The sequence below is a fragment of the Protopterus annectens genome, chromosome 5.part0 (assembly GCF_019279795.1).
Source record: "Protopterus annectens isolate FY-2018-M chromosome 5.part0, PAN1.0, whole genome shotgun sequence".
Classification (NCBI taxonomy): domain Eukaryota; kingdom Metazoa; phylum Chordata; order Ceratodontiformes; family Protopteridae; genus Protopterus; species Protopterus annectens.
The window spans coordinates 637,344,087-637,362,151 of NC_056735.1; the positions used below are offsets into that span (position 1 = coordinate 637,344,087).

The window sequence follows — 18,065 nt, forward strand, 5'->3', positions numbered from 1 at the left end:
ACGCTCTTTCTCGGGAACTTATTAATGCCATGCCAGTTTGTTTAGTACTCTCTGTCACACACACACACACACACACACACACACACACACATACACTTACACGCACACACAAACACACTTACATACTTATCAGCTGCTATTATTTAGGCATATCGTTACGATTTTGGTTCTCATATTTTGCCCTGTTCCTCTTATATTAATTGAATTCTGTCAGGTTTTTCCCTCGTTAGGATATATCTGTTCATTGATGTATACAATATTAAATAATCACGTAAGCCTACAAAAATATTCCTTGTAATTAACTATATGGTCTCCACTATCTAAAGAACCTCTGTTCCAAAAAAAGAAAGCAATAAATACATAAATAAATAAATAAATGCTACCCTTCTGGACTCTTTGCCAACGCTATGAATTTTTGAAAGTTATGTCCCCTCCCGTCTACACACACACACACACACACACACACACACACACACACTCATAACTCTCAGCTGTCCCTGATTTGCCAATTGACTCCTACTTTTACCTTGTTTTTTAGATAAATTACCGAGGACTACAGTCGGTCGGTAATGCTGTTGCTGGACATTACTGTTTCATACTTCGCACCGTCCAGAAAATGAATGTTTATGCAAAACGTGTTATATAATTAAAATTCTAAGTGGATTAGAGTTATGTTTAAAAATGTCCCTGATTTGGGGCCTTTGTCGCCAAATTAATGTTGAGCAACGAAGTTGAGAGCTATCACACACACCACGATTGTCTGTCTACTCTCTTCTTTACACTCTCACTTTTTCTCCCCCTTTTAAATACGCATACATACACACATACATACATACATGCATACATACACACACAGGCACACTAAAAAAAGAAGTGAAGTCCCCCGATTGTGTAAAATTTTACTTCAAAGTAAAAGAACAATACCTCTCAACCTCCTGCTACTTAAAATCTGGCCAGGGCCAAAAATAACGGGGGATCAAAAATCCAAAAATAGGGACATATTTTAAATACTGCTCTTATATACTTGGATAGTTGCTAAAATAACAGGTTTTGCGTTAGCAAGTATTTTATGGTGGACATGAAGTCTGAAACTCAAATGGTTATCATCATTCAATGACTTCAGTCCTCAATGATTTGCCAGAAAACCACAACTTTTATGATGAACAGACCAAAAATATGAAGCTTAAATGTGGGCATTCTGCGAAATCTAGACAGTTGACAGATAAAGAGCTAAATCCAGACCCATGTAAGATAAGAAAATGTTACATTTTACTTCTAAATCTACCTAAGCGACAATTACAATATTTAAATAAAAATAATGTCTGTTTATATACTGAACTGTTCATTTGCCCTGCCTATAAGGATTACAGCATTTCAAAGGTGATAAAAAGCGTTGTTTAAAATGCATTGCAAGGCTGCAGAATGGAAAGGGTTTCGCTTACTTTAACCTGAAAACTGATGCACAATGTTTAAAAATAAATAACTAATGCAAATAATAAAATAACATAAAATTAATCCTGCCGGAGGGTGGTCTGCTAATGTGCATAGCAACTAATTTAGTGGTTCCTGCAGTACCTTTATGCATCTGATTTTCTTGTTTTCTGCATTTTGCTCTTCTGTTTTGAAACCACACCTTAAAAAAGAGACAAAGAGAGACAAAAAAGAAAGAAAAAAATTAAAATGCAGTTCACTCAGTCTGTTTTAGCACGATTAATTCGATTCTAATACATACTTTAACATAATTAAGAATAGAGAGACACAATGTAGGGTGAATTACACTTGGTTGCTAATGAGAAATAACCTGTAAAACAACTTTATAAAAGGTGTGCAGCTGAAAACCTCGCAACCTCTTAGCACAAGAAACCTGAACAGAGCCAAAATTAATGGAGGGACAAAAAGACCCAAAAAAAGTGACAGACTTTTTATTATTTCTCTTATAAACTTAGAAAGTTGCTAGAATAATAGGATTTGCATTACCTTGCATTTTCTGAAGGACATGAAGACTGAAATTCAAATCGCTGTCATTATTTAATGACTTCAGTCTTAAGCGATTTGCCGGGAAACCACATTTTTTATGAGTAACAGCCCAAACATGCGAGGCAAAAATCTGGACCTTCTGCTAAAATCTGGCTAGCTGAGGGTACTTGATGCTTATAACACTCATTACAACTACGATCGTTATGCCGCCTGGATTTCATCATTTTCGGTTTGGATAGAATAAAGAGATAATATGATAACAATAGCGACAAAACACAACTGTTGATCTGCACAGATATATGTGATCCGTATAGCGTGATGGGTGAAAATGTTTTCATCAGTTTTGTGTGACCGTTTTTTACATATATCATGATGGGTGAAAATATTTCCATGAGTTTTGTGTGACCATTTTGTTTTATACAAACTTATGTCACTTATCTTTAAAAGTATAATGTTCTCAATACTGTTTTTATTTACACAAAATATGGTAATGATGTCAACTTGAGTGTGCACATGGAAAAAAATGAATGTTTCCATACATCTCATCTGTCCCTGATTTTTATGGACGTCACTGATTCTGACTCAGTTTTAGCTCCATTCCTCTCAATCCCTCCTAAAATAGGCGACTTTTGAAGAAAACCTGGTGAATTGCTTATCATATTTTGTTACCTATTATATTGTCTAAATTATATTGTCCACACCAATTTTGTCTTTGTTAACTTTATATTTACTGTATTTTATTAAATATGACGGGGCTTTTCTCCCTGGCCCTCCGCTGAAAACGGACATCTATGACTACTCCCGGTAAACAAATCTAAAGAAAGAAAGAAAGAAAGAAAGAAAGAAAGAAAGAAAGAAAGAAAGAAAGAAAGAAAGAAAGAAAGAAAAAATTACACCTTAATAAATAATGACAACAATAAAAGCTACAGGTTTCTTTTACTTTAGAAAATATATATCACTTCACGTTTTGTTATTAAGCCAGTGCCTCATTTTAATAGCACTAATAATTTCAAATTTTCCCTGATTGTTCCTGATTATTTCTAGATTTGTCACTGATTCTGATGAGGTTTGCCCGATTGGTTGAGAACTGTGCATTTCCTAATATTTCAAATGATACTCTCGTTCTAATAAAGCATATGTCATATTTTGCAGTTCTACAGCCTATCTGCCCTCGCAGACGACAAATTAATCCACCGAAGATTAAATTTGGCATATGCATACAATATTCAAGCCGGTTGCAACATGATCTCAAGAGTCCATAAAATATTCCAGATTTTAGCTCAGCACGCTGCCCCCTTTTTTGACAGAGCACTGATTAATTGAAATCAAGTCAGTCGTGTTGAACATTAAGACGTATTGTTCTGTAGAAAATGCATGCTGATACAAAACTGTTTAATTCACTTTATAACTGAAACAGTACAAGTATTTTCTGTTTCCCTAATGTTTTGAGCTTTTACCCTGCTTATTGTATTACTCTGCCCCTGATTTTATGTACTAAGCTGAAACAAATGACAACGGGACTTTGGTTTATAAAAAAAAAAATCATTATAAGTCACTTGTTAAGGAAAGATATGGCATATCAGTTGGCATATTCGTGCTAGTTAACTGTTTAAAATTCCATCATAAGTGGAGAAAGCTATGTATTGACTTTGAAACTGAGTATGTAGTATAAAGTGTAATTTTAATAAATCAAACAAAATATAAAAGATAACGGTGCATCTGAAAACATATCCAGGACGCCATTTCATTGGGAAGTTAAATGTAGCAATGACTCGGGATCAAGTACAGACTGGCAAACCTTGAACTAATCATAAATGTTGCCAACTCTTTCCGAAAAATAAATGAATCTTCTTTCCATCTACCCAGACTGCCTGTGTGGGGAAACACACCATCATAGCTCTCAACAAATCAGGGACAAACCTCAACAGAATCAGGGACAAATCCAGAAATAATCAGGGACACTTTTAAAATATTAGGGCTATTAACCTAAGACACTGACAGACTAAGAGAATGTGAGTTAATAACAATTCTGAAATAAAAGTAGTCTATAACTTTAGTTATTATCATGGTTTGTTAAGCGTAATTCACAATATTTTATTCGAATGTCACCAGTTTTACGAGGGATTAAGTGGGATAGAGTAAAAATGTGAGTCAACATCAACAACATATCTCAAAGTCAGGGACAGTTGAGAAGTATGCACGCCATTATTTTATATTCTTACTAGCACAGTGTAACAGGGGGCAAATATTTCAGAACCGGAGAATATACACAGTGATTTATTAACTGTTAATGTTAGTACCACACAAGCAAACACCACAAAAGAAAAACGCATACCTCTCAAACTCTCAGAGCAAGAAATCTGGACAAAGCCATAAATAAAAGGGGGACAAAAGCCCAAAAATAGGGGCAATGTTTAAACATTGCTATTACAAACTTAGAAAGTTAATAGAACAACAGGTGCTGCATTAGCATGAATTTTCTGAAGGGTGTTAAGTCTGAAACTCAAACGTCTGTGATTATTTTCTAATTTCAGTCCTTAATGATTTGCCACTAATTTGACAGAAAACCACAATGTTATAAAAAACGGACCAAATATATGAGGCAAAAATCTGGACATTCTGCGAAAATCTGTACAGTTGAGAGGCACGACTGGCACTGTGTGTTATTTTCACATTCGCCTTAAAATACAACCCGGTCATATTTCTCAAGTGGACCTCATTATGAGGAGCATTACTCATTTCGAGTCTTAAAAGTCCATGTTCTTTATTGTGACATTCTGTGTTAAGAACATTTGGGTTTGATACACGCGGTTAATGATTAAAATACTGAATTTCGTATTAATTCATCAAACGGATTGTATTATTATAAAGTAACACATTCTAACCATGCAATTAACTTCGCAGTTGACTTCGTTTGAAAGCTGTTAGTAAGTGTTCCACATTTTGCCCATTTGTTCCACAGTACTAGTGGCAGTGTTCCACATTTTGGAGCTGCGAGGTTTAGAGCTACGAGCACGGCCAGCACAACATGAGCTGTATCAAAACAATACGTTCTTATTATCTCTAAACTGGTAAAATTTGATTTCTTTATGCAGACTAATTTCACGTTGAAGCGATGAAAGCGTGTCTGAAAAAAAAAAAAACATTGTAACCTTAGTATCTGCATCTACAGAAAAACACCTCCTATTTGTAACAGATGACGACTGAATATGAAAAAAACTGCATAAAATCCCACAGAAGCCACGAGTAGTGAAGTGTGCCTCATACCAGACATTTCTACCAGTGTGCGACTATTAGTCAAAAAATATCTTGGGAAAACGAAATGCTAACTTGGGGAGGAAGTCCCCTCCCCCACATAGGCACACAACATAGTCACGCACACGTGGGCAAACATGCACACGCGCGCAGGCAGGCACACACTGTTTTAACTGAGTAACCACTTGTGACTTACAAGAAGCACATAGCCAGCCTCATTGTTTTGCACTAGGTAACCTCAGGTGAGGTGTCCAAGGTGGGGTAGATTATAGACAAGGGTGTGGTTGTACTTAAATTAATACATTTTTTCTGAGCATCTCTTGGAAACTCCAACAATAAAACATCACAAAATGTTTAAAACTGTCTAATCAAATATTTACAGCATAGAGGCATACAAAGAATGTTTGTTTTAAAGGAAAACATCTCTAAAAATAGCCTTTTATGAATACAAATGGCAATATTCGGAAACAACTTGTATCCTTTCTATCTGCCTGAGGTAGAATTTTTAGGTTTGAATACATTTCTAAAATGATAAGAGGGTGATTGGGCAACGACATTAGATTTATATACAAAATGTAGACTAAAGGCGACACCTCTGATGCCTTCAGCAGGTGCACTTGCCTTTTTTGTGGAATAAAGGGGGTGCAGTACTGATCCGCTGATATTTCCATTTAATTTATAATCGTAGAATCACGTAAGCAACGGTAGTTTGAAAGGCATGGATTCTAAAAGCTGCAGTCACCTTCAACCTTATTTAAAATAGCACATGAAACGTGGACACGAGTTACCATCTCAAAAATATGATAGTTCTCACAAAATAATAGCCACAAGGCCTGTATACACACGGTCTTTTAAGTGGAAGCTACAAAACAACGCGAACTAAAATCAAGCCCTCGAAATTAACAAAATATACAGGACTGTAACATTCACTTTATTATTTATTAAATAGCAGAAGTGCAAATATTTTTAAGCAATCGCACTTCAGCTATTTAATCAGTAATCAAATTGAATCGTTACAATTGGGAATTAGAGGATGATTATGTCTTTTGCTGTGAACTTTTGGAAACAACAATTTCAGAGAAGTGTATTGGAGTTTACTTCATTTTTATTTTGTTTTGTAGTTACTATTCAACAATAAATGACATTTGTACAGAAGAAAAAACATGCAGGACTGTAATCCCCATAATAATGTTTCACTTAAAAGTATCACTTCCTTCACACAAAGAGTAGCAAACGTGGACTGCAAGGCTTAATTTCCTGAATCTACACCAGCCTTTATCTGGGTAGACGGGATTGATGGGGGGGGGGGGGGTGAAAGAGTTGAGGCTAACACATTGCCATCTCTATGACCAATTCTTACTAAAAGCAGATGGCTTCATTATTACTCACTAGTTCTGGCATTTACCTTATGCAAACGAAATGCACTTTTTAAATAGTCAACATTCATTTCATTCTCTTTATGTATTTATGCATGCATTTGACATAATTCTGGGCATCACCAAAAAGCATTGCTGTTTATTTTAAATAAACAATTATTGGAAACTTCTTAATAAAAAATACGCCTCTTCATATGTGAAATGTAGCGTAGCATTAAAGTATTAATGAATTGCCTAATCTAATCAGTTAAACAAATACGGGCATGACCCCCCCCCCCCCACACACACACACACACTCCCTCGTTGTTGCAGAAGCTAGCTCACTTCCAATTCAACAATAGTCCAGAACCTTTATAGCAAGACTCAATCTACGATCAAGCAGCAATTGATAAAATCCTGACAGAGCTGCTATGAGGCAATCAAAAAGAAAAATACCCAAAGTCGAATAATTCACCCACGATCTTTAAAAACTGATTTGAACAAAACATTTGGCCATATTAATATAAAGAATTCCATCTATTACACATACAGATTCATTCATCATAAAGTGAACAAAATGGATGCATTTTTGTCGTTGAGTACTGAATAATTTCTTTAAACTTGTCATTATGACAATATTTTTACAATACAGTTGTAAAGAACGTCCATATTAAGGCCAGTATTATTTTTGTTGGAAAAATGCTCTTTGAGCTCTGGAATACATTGCGTGTAACTTACATGTCTCTGTTTTATTTGTTATAATAATATTTCTTCCATATTTTCATCACACAATGTCAGGTACTCTAATAATTAAAATATAGTTTGCGTCTATCCATTCCAAACTGGAATTCACAGTAAATATATTGTCTTGCACTTTAAACGTTCACTGTAAATACCTAATGTAATCTCCCACTTTAAAACTTCAACATATTAGACAATGAGTGCCTTTGGCCCCGACTGTGGTTAAAAGGAGTCCAAAGACAAGCCCGCCAACCAGATTAACAAACTAAAGCACATAATCAATTTAAAACCATTTATTCTGTTAGCATTTTGAGTAGAGGGTGGCAATGTTTTGAAAAATTCACCATGTTTGGGGCCTTTGTCTCGTCCGAATCTGTGGCTTTTGTCATTGATTGTTTTACTAAGGGGGAGGAGAGCTATGGGGACAAATTAGATTGTTTTCCTCTGGTCATTTCCATTTATACCATATGTTACACTAGTTAAGATATTCATTAAACTATTTTAATTTAACGTTTCCTTACAGATTTGAAGTGTGCGTATTAGTTTCATCTGCTTCCTGGATCAGAACCAAGAATAAAAAAGTATCGGACAACTTTTCAACATATGCTGAACTAGAAAACTCTGAAAAGGTTCATTTTCCTCCATTATTTCCACAAAAACAATCTACAGTATGAAACATAGGATAATTGCAGCGCCCACGGCTCTGGTAAAGTACTTGATTACGATTCACGTCTCACAACTAGAAATAAAATGACACCAGTGGTACCCGCTGCTTATCTAAAAATGTTTAATTATTTATATCATTCACACTAAAAAAAAAACAGGAATATCCGAAAAGAAAGTAAAAGAGAAGTATTGCTTCGCACATCTCGACAAATGCCAATCACCTTGATTTAATATACTTTCAGGACACAGTAACCTCTTTCAACAATGAATGGGATAAATGATGTTTAGGAACCCATACTGTTGTTTTCCAATTACCAAAACCATTTACATATAATAGAACACATATAAAATGCAGAGCTCCAAACAGTAATAGTATCCGAGCATCGGTCAGTGGAATGTAATAATAAATAAATTAGCAAACCAATGTCTAGAACAAACATAAATCAAGCTTTGTGCGACGCATGATCAATTCCAATTAGTCATGAATATGCTAAGTAAAGCACAGTACAGTGGTTTAGACAGTTATTTCTTCATTAAGGATCACTCAGTGATTCGTTTTGCAAATGCCATAATCTGATTTTCTTTTGATTTCCATTAGGGACAGTGAATAATGACATTTAATTTAGCCCTGAACCATAAACCCTAAGATATTTGTTGTAACTGAATTGCCGCCTGCTCCTCCTAGCTCCTCTCATAACCTTCAGTTATAACCTGACAGCTGGATACTGTGAAATTTTCAGTGGAATACTAAATAAAATGCCCAGTAATGGCAAGGCCTCAGACAAAGTTTTGTCTTATTTATAACACCATAAAACTACAAGTAATTGCATATCTCATTTAGCACTCTTTAACACGCCCTCACGTGTTAAGAAAATAAGGACAGGACTATTATTTAATGCTTTTATTCTTACTTGGTTACATTTCCTAAAGTAATATCTGTCGTGGGGTCTGAATTCTATGGTGTTCTAAGCCCCTTTGTTGTAAACGTCTACTCCATCCACGTACACACGCACACACACACACACACACACACACAATATAGGGCTGCCACCTTTTCAAATGCCCAAAGTGGGACAATTATGGCAGCAGGGCAAAACATACCCACGGCCAGTACAAAGGACAGGACTTAACTTTTTTGCCTAAATAAAAGCTTATTATTGTAGCATTTTAGTTGCTTATTCTGTTTCTTATAACATTTAGATGTTTCAGATACAGAATAACTGTTTTATGCAACTATTACGTACAATATAGGAAATAATTTTACCCTAATATCTCAGGACATTTGCCATTTTTACATTTTTTTTTTGCAGGGCACAACTGCCCATAGAGGGACTGTCCCTCGCAAAGTGGGACAGGTGGTAACTCTAACACAATATTTTAGCTGCATTGATTTCATGATTTCTTCGTAATCTAGCTCAGAGATTGTATAATCTGATGGCTTGATCCAAAGTGATGTAACACTAAACTTCTTGTCATCGTGTTGTTTAGTAATAAAGAAGTGGAAAATGAGTGCGGAATTAGATTGTTTGCATTTTTTATATAGAAACAGTGCATCAGGCCTCTGGCAGATATTGTTCAGCCAAAGTAGCAAACACGAGAGATGCCATATAAAATGCTATCCCCTGCAGCAGAAGGTTAATCTTTTCATTAAGTTTATGGCATGGTTAGCCCTGTCTTTATCACCACGGGGAGAAATGTACCCTTTCTAACAATTTTGCAGGACTTACTTTTGACTTAATGTTGAAAGAAAACAAAATCCTTAATGTGTTTTTTTTTTTTTTTTGGTTATACTAGATTACGAGTTGTCATTTCAGCTTCCCTGAGATATCTATCTATCTATTTATTTATGTATTGACATTTGTTAACCGGGTTAGTCCAACTGAGCTTGTGGCCCATTTTCAGTGGAGACCCGAGGAGAAAAGCTCCAGTAGTACATTCTTAAACAAGTACAATTTTAAACAATATTGCCATAATAGCAGTTATAGCATCAAGATTCACATATGGTGGGTTACATGCATAAAGTTAAAGTTGCATTAAAAAGAAGCTAAGTAACATCATTTTACATTGATATAGTTCAATAGGTTAACAATACATTTTTTTGTTTGTATAAAATTATGCAAATACGTAGTAGACACATTGGAGAGAGAGATGTAATGAGGTACCAAGTATGGTCCTTTTGAGGGTACATAAAGGGAAGGAAGACTAGGTGGGGATTTGTGATCTTTGCAATGTTCTAAAAGAAAGAAAGTGTGGTGTGTATTTTGCTGATGTATTTCTTTCTAATTAGTGTTGAAAAAAAATGCAATTACATCCTGCAGAATTAATGTATTGTATGCAGCCCATGAGGGTAAAAGTGGACATTTAGCGTAAAGCATTTATCTCGATGGTGGCACTTTGCACTCTAAAGAAAACAAAAATAAGTACGTGTGGCACTATTACACTCAGCTGTTGCACATTAACAAATAATATCAGTCAATAAATTTAACTTAAAAATGAAATAACATTCCGTGCTGTCCTGTATCACTTTAAACAGAAATGCATAGCAATCCATGAAACTGTTAACTGCAAGTGTTATAAAATTATCAAAATACTCCGCTTAATTTTCTGTTTACTAGGTGAACTGTGTCCTGAACTTCTAGTTCCAGGTTAGATACACTCTGACATCAGCTAGTCTCACACAGCTGAGTGACAGAAGGTTGAGAGGCGCTATCCGAAATTAATCTGGTGGTGAGAATGTTAATAAAAAAGTGAAATGATATCCGTTTTCGTGACGCAAATGTACATAGGATGAATTGTACCTGCACTCTTGCCTCTGACAGTCCTAACCTCTGACTTAACTCCTCTCTCATAAAGGCATCTGGATAGTGTGTTTCATCAAAGAGTCTTTCCAGCTCATTCAGCTGTTCCAACGTGAAATTGGTTCGACTTCTCCTCTGCTTTAACTTGGTTTGGCCATCTTCGTCTTCTGACTTCACATCCTCCCTTTTTTCTTTGCAGTCGTAGATTCCTGAGAGAAAAATAAATATTTAAGTCCAGATTATATGTTTTGAAGTGCAGAGACTGACAAATTACCGCACTAAACTTTTTTCAGAATTTTATTTTATTTTTAGTGAACACAAAACATACGTCAATTTTACAAACATTTCCAGAGAGCATCAGTAATAGAGAAAATCATCTTGCTGACGTCCCATCCTGCTCTCATGCGTGTTTCTGTGTGTATGTCTGTGTGCGAGAGAGAGTGTGTTGCAAGTTTTCATTTACAGAAGGACACAGTAGGCCAGCAAACAGAAACTAAATAAATATAATTTGTTCTTACAGCAGTAGCCTTTTCATTGAATGCTTCATTAATATTCACTGTTATGACCAGTTTGGATCAGGTTTAAATGCATAGCTAGCCAGACAGAAACAAAGATGAAATATGTGTGTGTGTGTGTGTGTGTGTGTGTGTGTGTGTGCGCGCGCGCGCACTTCCTTGTATAGATTAGCAGACTACAGGGCTTGTATTTTAAAAGTAAACAAGTCAACTTGAATGCTACTTGTATGTTGAGATGCTGAGGGCAGATCACGTTTGGCGTGGCTAAGACCCGGAAATTTCAATGTCAAGTCTAGGTTTTTAAAATCAGCAGTCAAAACTTGTCAAAAGTAGTAAAACTTTTACTCTGGCAAATAACATAACTAATTTCTTTAATGTGGCTAAGTCTATACATTAGTCACCTGCTTCTTATTGTCAATCAAACAAGGAGTTAGAACATTAAAAACGTTAGTAGTGTTGTGTTTGTGATACTTGGTGGAACACTTCTGTTTTCTTGTAATTTGCTAAGTTTGTCCTTTACTATACATTTTAGAAGATAGTGGGAACTACAGCTATCGACTTTCTTTCCACAGCGAGTAATAAAGAGTACTATTGCAGCAGGATGTTAGTATTATAACCTAAGCATGTGACTGATTTAATTAACTGCCTTTATTGTGCCATTGTTATACTGCAATCCACTAATGTACATTGCTTGTGGATTTTATCCCCTGCTGAGTCTGAAAATGGTCCAGACAGGTCAGTTTTCTGCCTCGTCAACAAGCTGTAAGTAAACAAACAGGCAGACAGACAAACAAACAAGCAAAAACTCATCAAAGTGCACTCAGGTTCAAATATTAAGAATTTTATGAGTCTAAAATGAAAAAAAATATATTGCTTTAACTTTTTAAATCCAGAATGCTCTGCACTACAAGTAAATCGGGAATGTCCATTAAGCAAGTACTTATATAATCTAGTCAGATTGCCCTACAAGTTAGATGCTTCAGGTTAAGTATCTTGGTGAACGAGATAAGTGATTACATTTTTGTCTGCTAACAATTTTAAATACTGAAAGCAAAATAAAAGTGCTGCAGAACAGGCTGCACAGTTAATTTAATGTACGGAACTTTTCGAAATACTGGTTTAAAAGAATACGACTACTGGAACTTTTTTAACTGTTTGCTTATTTTGCATTGTATAAAATATGTTGTTAGAATGAAGTTATGACTTGAAAATGCTTTTTTCCGCGAAGGTTGTTTCTCGTTAATAAAGTGTTGATTATAAAGCTATTTATATTCAATATACGGGTCAACTTCCATGATGCTTTATGTAAAATTAAATGAAAACATATCACGTGAGATTTTCCATCTTTGTAGGCGGAGTGGGACCCTAATATTCCTGCCTGGTTTGGGAGGGCTACGTGTGTGGAGGTTATAGCTCTTATTTGTCCTCAATTTCGCAGAATTTCCCTGATTTTGCCTTATGTTTTTTTGCCTGTTCCTCCTAAAATTTGTGTTTTTCGGGCAATTTCTTGAAGGTAGTAGTCAGCAATTAATGACAGTCATTTGAGTTCCAGACTTTATATCCCTACATAAATATAACGCCTTTTGTGCGAGCAACTTTTAAGCATATAGTAGCAATATCTAAAATCTCTTCTTTATTTGACACACCCCTTTGTGTTTTGATTTTGTCCCTGATTCTTGGGCTAAGGGGTTGATAGGTACATAGGTCAGAGAGAGAAAGTCTTCATGTAGGTCATATATATCTATTTTAAATCACCGTCTTGTCCCCCTATCTCTCCCCATGTGTTAATATAGTTATGAGACATACACATTTGTATGCATACACACACACACACACACACACACACACACACACACACCAGGAAGAGGTTGAAAGCAGAGGAAATCTTAGGGCCTTACAGCAGAATCTGGACATTTCTGTAGAGTGCTAGTGTCATTTGTCCAGAAGAATTGTAAACGTGCTATTTCAAAACTCAGTCCATTATGCTACTTATTAAATACTTATTCCAGTCCCGTTATAAAATATATTCTAACACGGAAACCACCCATACAAACTTTTAATAGGTAGGACCAACCTTGTAATATGAATGTCAGCATTTTAAGTAAGCATTCATAGAAAATGCCCTGTTTCAGTAAATGCGTTTGTTTGGGTCTTAACAGCTTGGACATTTAGTTATATGTGTTTTCATTATTGCTTACATCACCCTGGTGCAAAATAACGCTGTCGGTCGAAATAAATAAATAAATACAACTGGATTGGGGTGATGATAAAAGAAGCAAAACTAATATTCACATCACTGGGACACTTCCCGACTATAAACAAAAGCAATGCAACGTCAGTAAAGTAGTAGAAACAAGATATACAATTCGTGTTTATATTAAACCTGTTAGACCGCAGATTAACCGGTTGTTGTGAGCAAGTTCCTAACTCTTTTGCAAAAATACACATCATTTAAACTTTGTGGTTCTATTAATTATTTGCATTGATTGAAACCGGTCATCTTAATGACCAAGAGTGCATGTTCCACTTCTTCTGTGTCAGTCTTTTCTTTGATTTTATAAAGTAGTCTATAAACTCTGCTACTAGTTATTTAGCAGAACGACATAACAGTATTACAAACTCAGCTAACAGCCCATGACAATTGTTTAGAAGTAATAATTGCTTTAGGTGGGACATAGCCGCTTAAATTACATCAGAAACCCTAAAGCAAGAAATAAACCAAACTAGGCCATGTACGCGCTTCAGAAAATAAGGAAAGCCCAGACATCTAAGTGTGTGATGGTATACCAAAAATAAAACGTTATTTTGGTTCACAAGCAGTACTCACACACCCACAAAACATCTAACTCATGTAGCACTTAAAACACAGGAGGGTAGTTCCATGCAGTCCAGAAGAAAAAAAATGTTATATACCCGAAGACCTAGTTTTCCCTTGTTAAATAACATATCTCTCAACCTTCCTTCTCCAAAATGAAAAACATTTCCTCTCCTAATGTGGAACAAATGGGTAGAATGTGGAAAACTCACCACTTAATTTAAACAGCTAATAACTCTTTGTCAATAGTTACAAGCTTTTTTAGTGAATTATTATGTTTCAATATTATTTAGCACGGATATTTGTTAAAATTCTTAAGAATGAAAAAATGTGACTGGTTCATTTATTTCAACTTGAAACAGTGTGGAATGTGCATTTTTAAGATTCAAAACTATACCTTTCCTCTCAATGAAGTACAGCTGAGAGTTATGTCAAATAGGCTGTATAAATGACCTGTCACGCTGTAACTGATTGCTCAGTGATTTAGTTCAAGTGCATCATTACTGGGCAAATTATACTAGGAAAAATACGACGATGGGATGAATATCAAAAGAAAGGTTGAAATGAAAGAATACATTGAGTTATGCCTGAAAACTAGTTGGGGATCACCTGTAAGAGCTACAAGCTGGACATATATTAATTGCAACCCTAACACCACAATCTTGAGGGCAAGCAGCTATTTTAAAGTCCTATCTCGGCAGCGTGTGTGTTTAAACACTTAGTTTAGTAAATTAAGACATTAAAATTCTTAGAAAGCAGAAAAGCAAAACTATCCACTCTCCAACGTTACTTCATCTGAGGAACATTTCTTCATTCTGTATCATAATAATTCCATGTTCTCTTCCACGGAAGCACATGTCAAATGTTCAGTATTCTAACTGCGATGGTGCCAAAAACACAACGAATGTTCAAATAATTACTACCTAAGAAATGTCGGAGGAAGCTATTGGAAAGGCTAAGTTTTTATGATTTACAAATAAATATATGTTACTTTAATTAGCGTTTGCTTATTGACATAGTAGATGATTTACTTATATTGCAGGTAACTGAATATTGAGTGGACATAATGTTTATATATATATATATATATATATATATATATATATAACGCATTGGTATATAGCTTGCTAGATAGCTATGTAGACAGATTTAAATGGATAGAGATATGTTTGTTAAATACTACGTTTTAAGAGTGATATAAGCTTCCCAATAAAAGTTGCAAGGAAATGCTGGTGCACATATCGGGATGCACTACTGTAAAGAAGCGATTGTTCCATAGCTTTAGCTGTAACAATCATATTCTTCAGATGTTATTAAAAATCAAACCACTTTTCTGAAATCTTTATTTTGAATTTGTTCCACTATAAAAAGTACATCTGCATGACCACTTGCACCAATTTCTTGCAAGATGCAGCGTGCAGCTAGGCAAGTCTCTTATTTTTCGACATCCTGTAAAAGGTAACTATTAGCAAGAAGCTGTTGAATGTTGATTTGATAACTACATTTTATAAATGCGTTTACATACTGCTTGATCATTGCGATTTTATTTATTTGTTTTTCACAGAACACGTATATAACATCTATACTTGTTAATACAACAACACCAATTCTTTTTCTTCCGAATGGACAATGCCATTGGTGCACTGAATGGGTACCGCTGCCATCGGATGCTCTTGTGTAGGGCCTCACTGCTGTTGTTGTTGAGTGTGCTTACCTTCTGTCGTTCTTCCAAGGCTTCCGCCAAACTCTTTCAGTTTCTCCTTGTCGCTTTCTCCAGCTTGTTCCTTGTACATATGATGCACAGGACAGTGGAGACTGTTGCCCCCACTAGCAGCTTCAGCTAGCTCCTGCAGGCTTGCTTCTGAACTGACCAACTCCCGGGCCCGAGCTAAACCACTTTCTAAAACTTCCCGATATGTTATTGATTCCTTCTTGCTGTTGCTGCTGCATTCCTTGCTTTTGGGGTCGAAGGATTTGGAAACAAAAGCCGTAAGCTCTTCCATTGTTTCAAGTGTTTAGGGGGAATATCCTACTCCAGTCTGCAGAAATCCTATGCCCGGAAGTTGGGCTGTTGCCCTCGGTATTCCTCGGGTTGTTGTACGTCCGTTTTTTCGTTCTGTAAGTGCTTATGTCTCTGTCAGGTTAAACCTCCCTCCTCCTCCTCCTGTCATGGCTTTCAACAAGAGATCCCACTATTTATACGCGGCTACCTCCGCCCCAGCCCCCACCTCTGTCTGTCTGCTGCAATTACTGCCGTTGGCTGCCGAAACCAAGAGCAACTTTTAGCTGAACTCCCTGATCACATCACCAATTGCAGGCTTCTAATTGAATTGTAATTTATTAAGCCTCTTGCTCAAGCGCTCGCCTTCACAGTATTGTTTCTCACTGTGACAATGGCTTACAGTGGCAGCAGTGCCCATAACCACAATATAACTGCATTTACAGAAATCACATTAGGTCTGATAGAAAAGTGTTTAGTTTGTGTGTGTGTGTGGGGGGGGGGGGGGGTAGGCGTGTGCGGCGTGTGTTCCCACGCGCGCCACCGACCCGATCTCACCCTTTCGGAACATCTATGTCATTAACTTTGGCACTAAACTGGTGGGTTGGGAGAAGGAGCTAACTGTTGATAAGTGACAGTTACCAGTGACTTTTCAGTTTTCAAACGAGCTGTTTGTATAAGCTATACTTACATATTCCAGTAAATGACGTTCACATCATTTTTCAAATTAGGGGAGAGCAAACACTATAGAAGTGGGAAAAGGAATACCGAAATACAGGCAACTGCATAAATACCTAAGCAGAGAATAGGCAATAGAGTTAAATTCAGATTTAGTTAAACATTTTAGAACTTTCAAGAATGAACACTACAGATCTTTTATTTTTAACACGTGTTGAAATATGAAAGCGTGACTGCCGAGACGCTAACACTGATAATCTTCTTTAACTAAATGATATAGTTTTTTATTTGATCATTTCTCACTATATAATGTTTTGAGGAAAACAGGTGTACAAACCCCACACCATTGTGACAGTCACGTTACCTTCTTTAGTCTAAACTGCAGTCCATCCATTATGGGGGAAATTATGTCTAAAATGCAGTCGTTAAGTGTTTATTGGTTTGGGTGCCTTTTCAGCTTTTATTGCTGTAGGCCCTGCACATATACTTTGATTGTACTGGGTAAGAAAGGCCATATACCGGTGTGTGATGAAAAAGAGTGGATGCATAACAAATAATACAACAGGTACGTACTTCAACGATCAACGCGCAACTGCAGGGAAAATGCTGTTTTAGACAAGTATAATGCAAAGTGAAGGGGGTCTTTTTGTAAATGTTTTTGTATATTTTTAATATTTAAAATAATAGACACCATTTGTTCATTTTTGTGTAGCGGTGGGGCTATAATTCAGAATATACACGTATTTCTAACATCAGCTCTTAGGCTATTTGTTAAATGTAATTTGTTCTCATTGTGTATGCCTCAAGGTGTATAGTATAAAGGCACATTTTTCAAAGAAGATTATTAAAGTTCATAGTGTAAATTATTTAGCGTTCTGATTGGTCGCAGATACAAGCAAATACGCGCGCTCGTCTGTGTGTGTGTGTGTGTTTGTGTGTGTGTAAGGTCGCGTGCCGCTATGGTGTACGCCAGTATGCCAAGTGCTCTGTGAGTATTTCTTTCCTGCTCTACCCCAAGGGATTTGTGTACTCGTCTATACCAAAAAGAGAAATAAGCCCTAGAGAATTGTTTATTAAGTAAAATTATATTTGCTTAGCATCAACGGCATATCCAGGTATATTCAGCTCTCCTTTTCACATAATGTCAATGTTTTGTTTCACTTATTAATCCACATGAAAACGCACAAACATAACCAAATAATTGGAAAAATAAATACACATACAGGTGAACCTATTTGTTGGATAGTACCGCAAATCTTCAAGTGC

The 18,065-nt window shown here is 36.1% G+C and overlaps 1 protein-coding gene across 2 annotated transcripts in view; it reads right to left on the bottom strand.

Annotated features, from left to right (window-relative positions):
• Positions 1-16,299, bottom strand: part of SHOX (short stature homeobox) — a 59,613-nt gene extending 43,314 nt beyond the window's left edge. For both annotated transcript variants that reach the window (XM_044072482.1, XM_044072481.1), the window contains exons 1-3: positions 15,837-16,299; positions 10,793-11,001; positions 1,576-1,633 (exon numbers count right to left, since the gene is read on the bottom strand). In XM_044072482.1, coding sequence (XP_043928417.1) covers positions 1,576-1,633; positions 10,793-11,001; positions 15,837-16,125 — 556 coding nt within the window. In that variant the 5' untranslated portion in view covers positions 16,126-16,299. The remainder of the gene's footprint in view (positions 1-1,575; positions 1,634-10,792; positions 11,002-15,836) is intronic.
• Between the last annotated feature and the right edge of the window lie 1,766 nt (positions 16,300-18,065).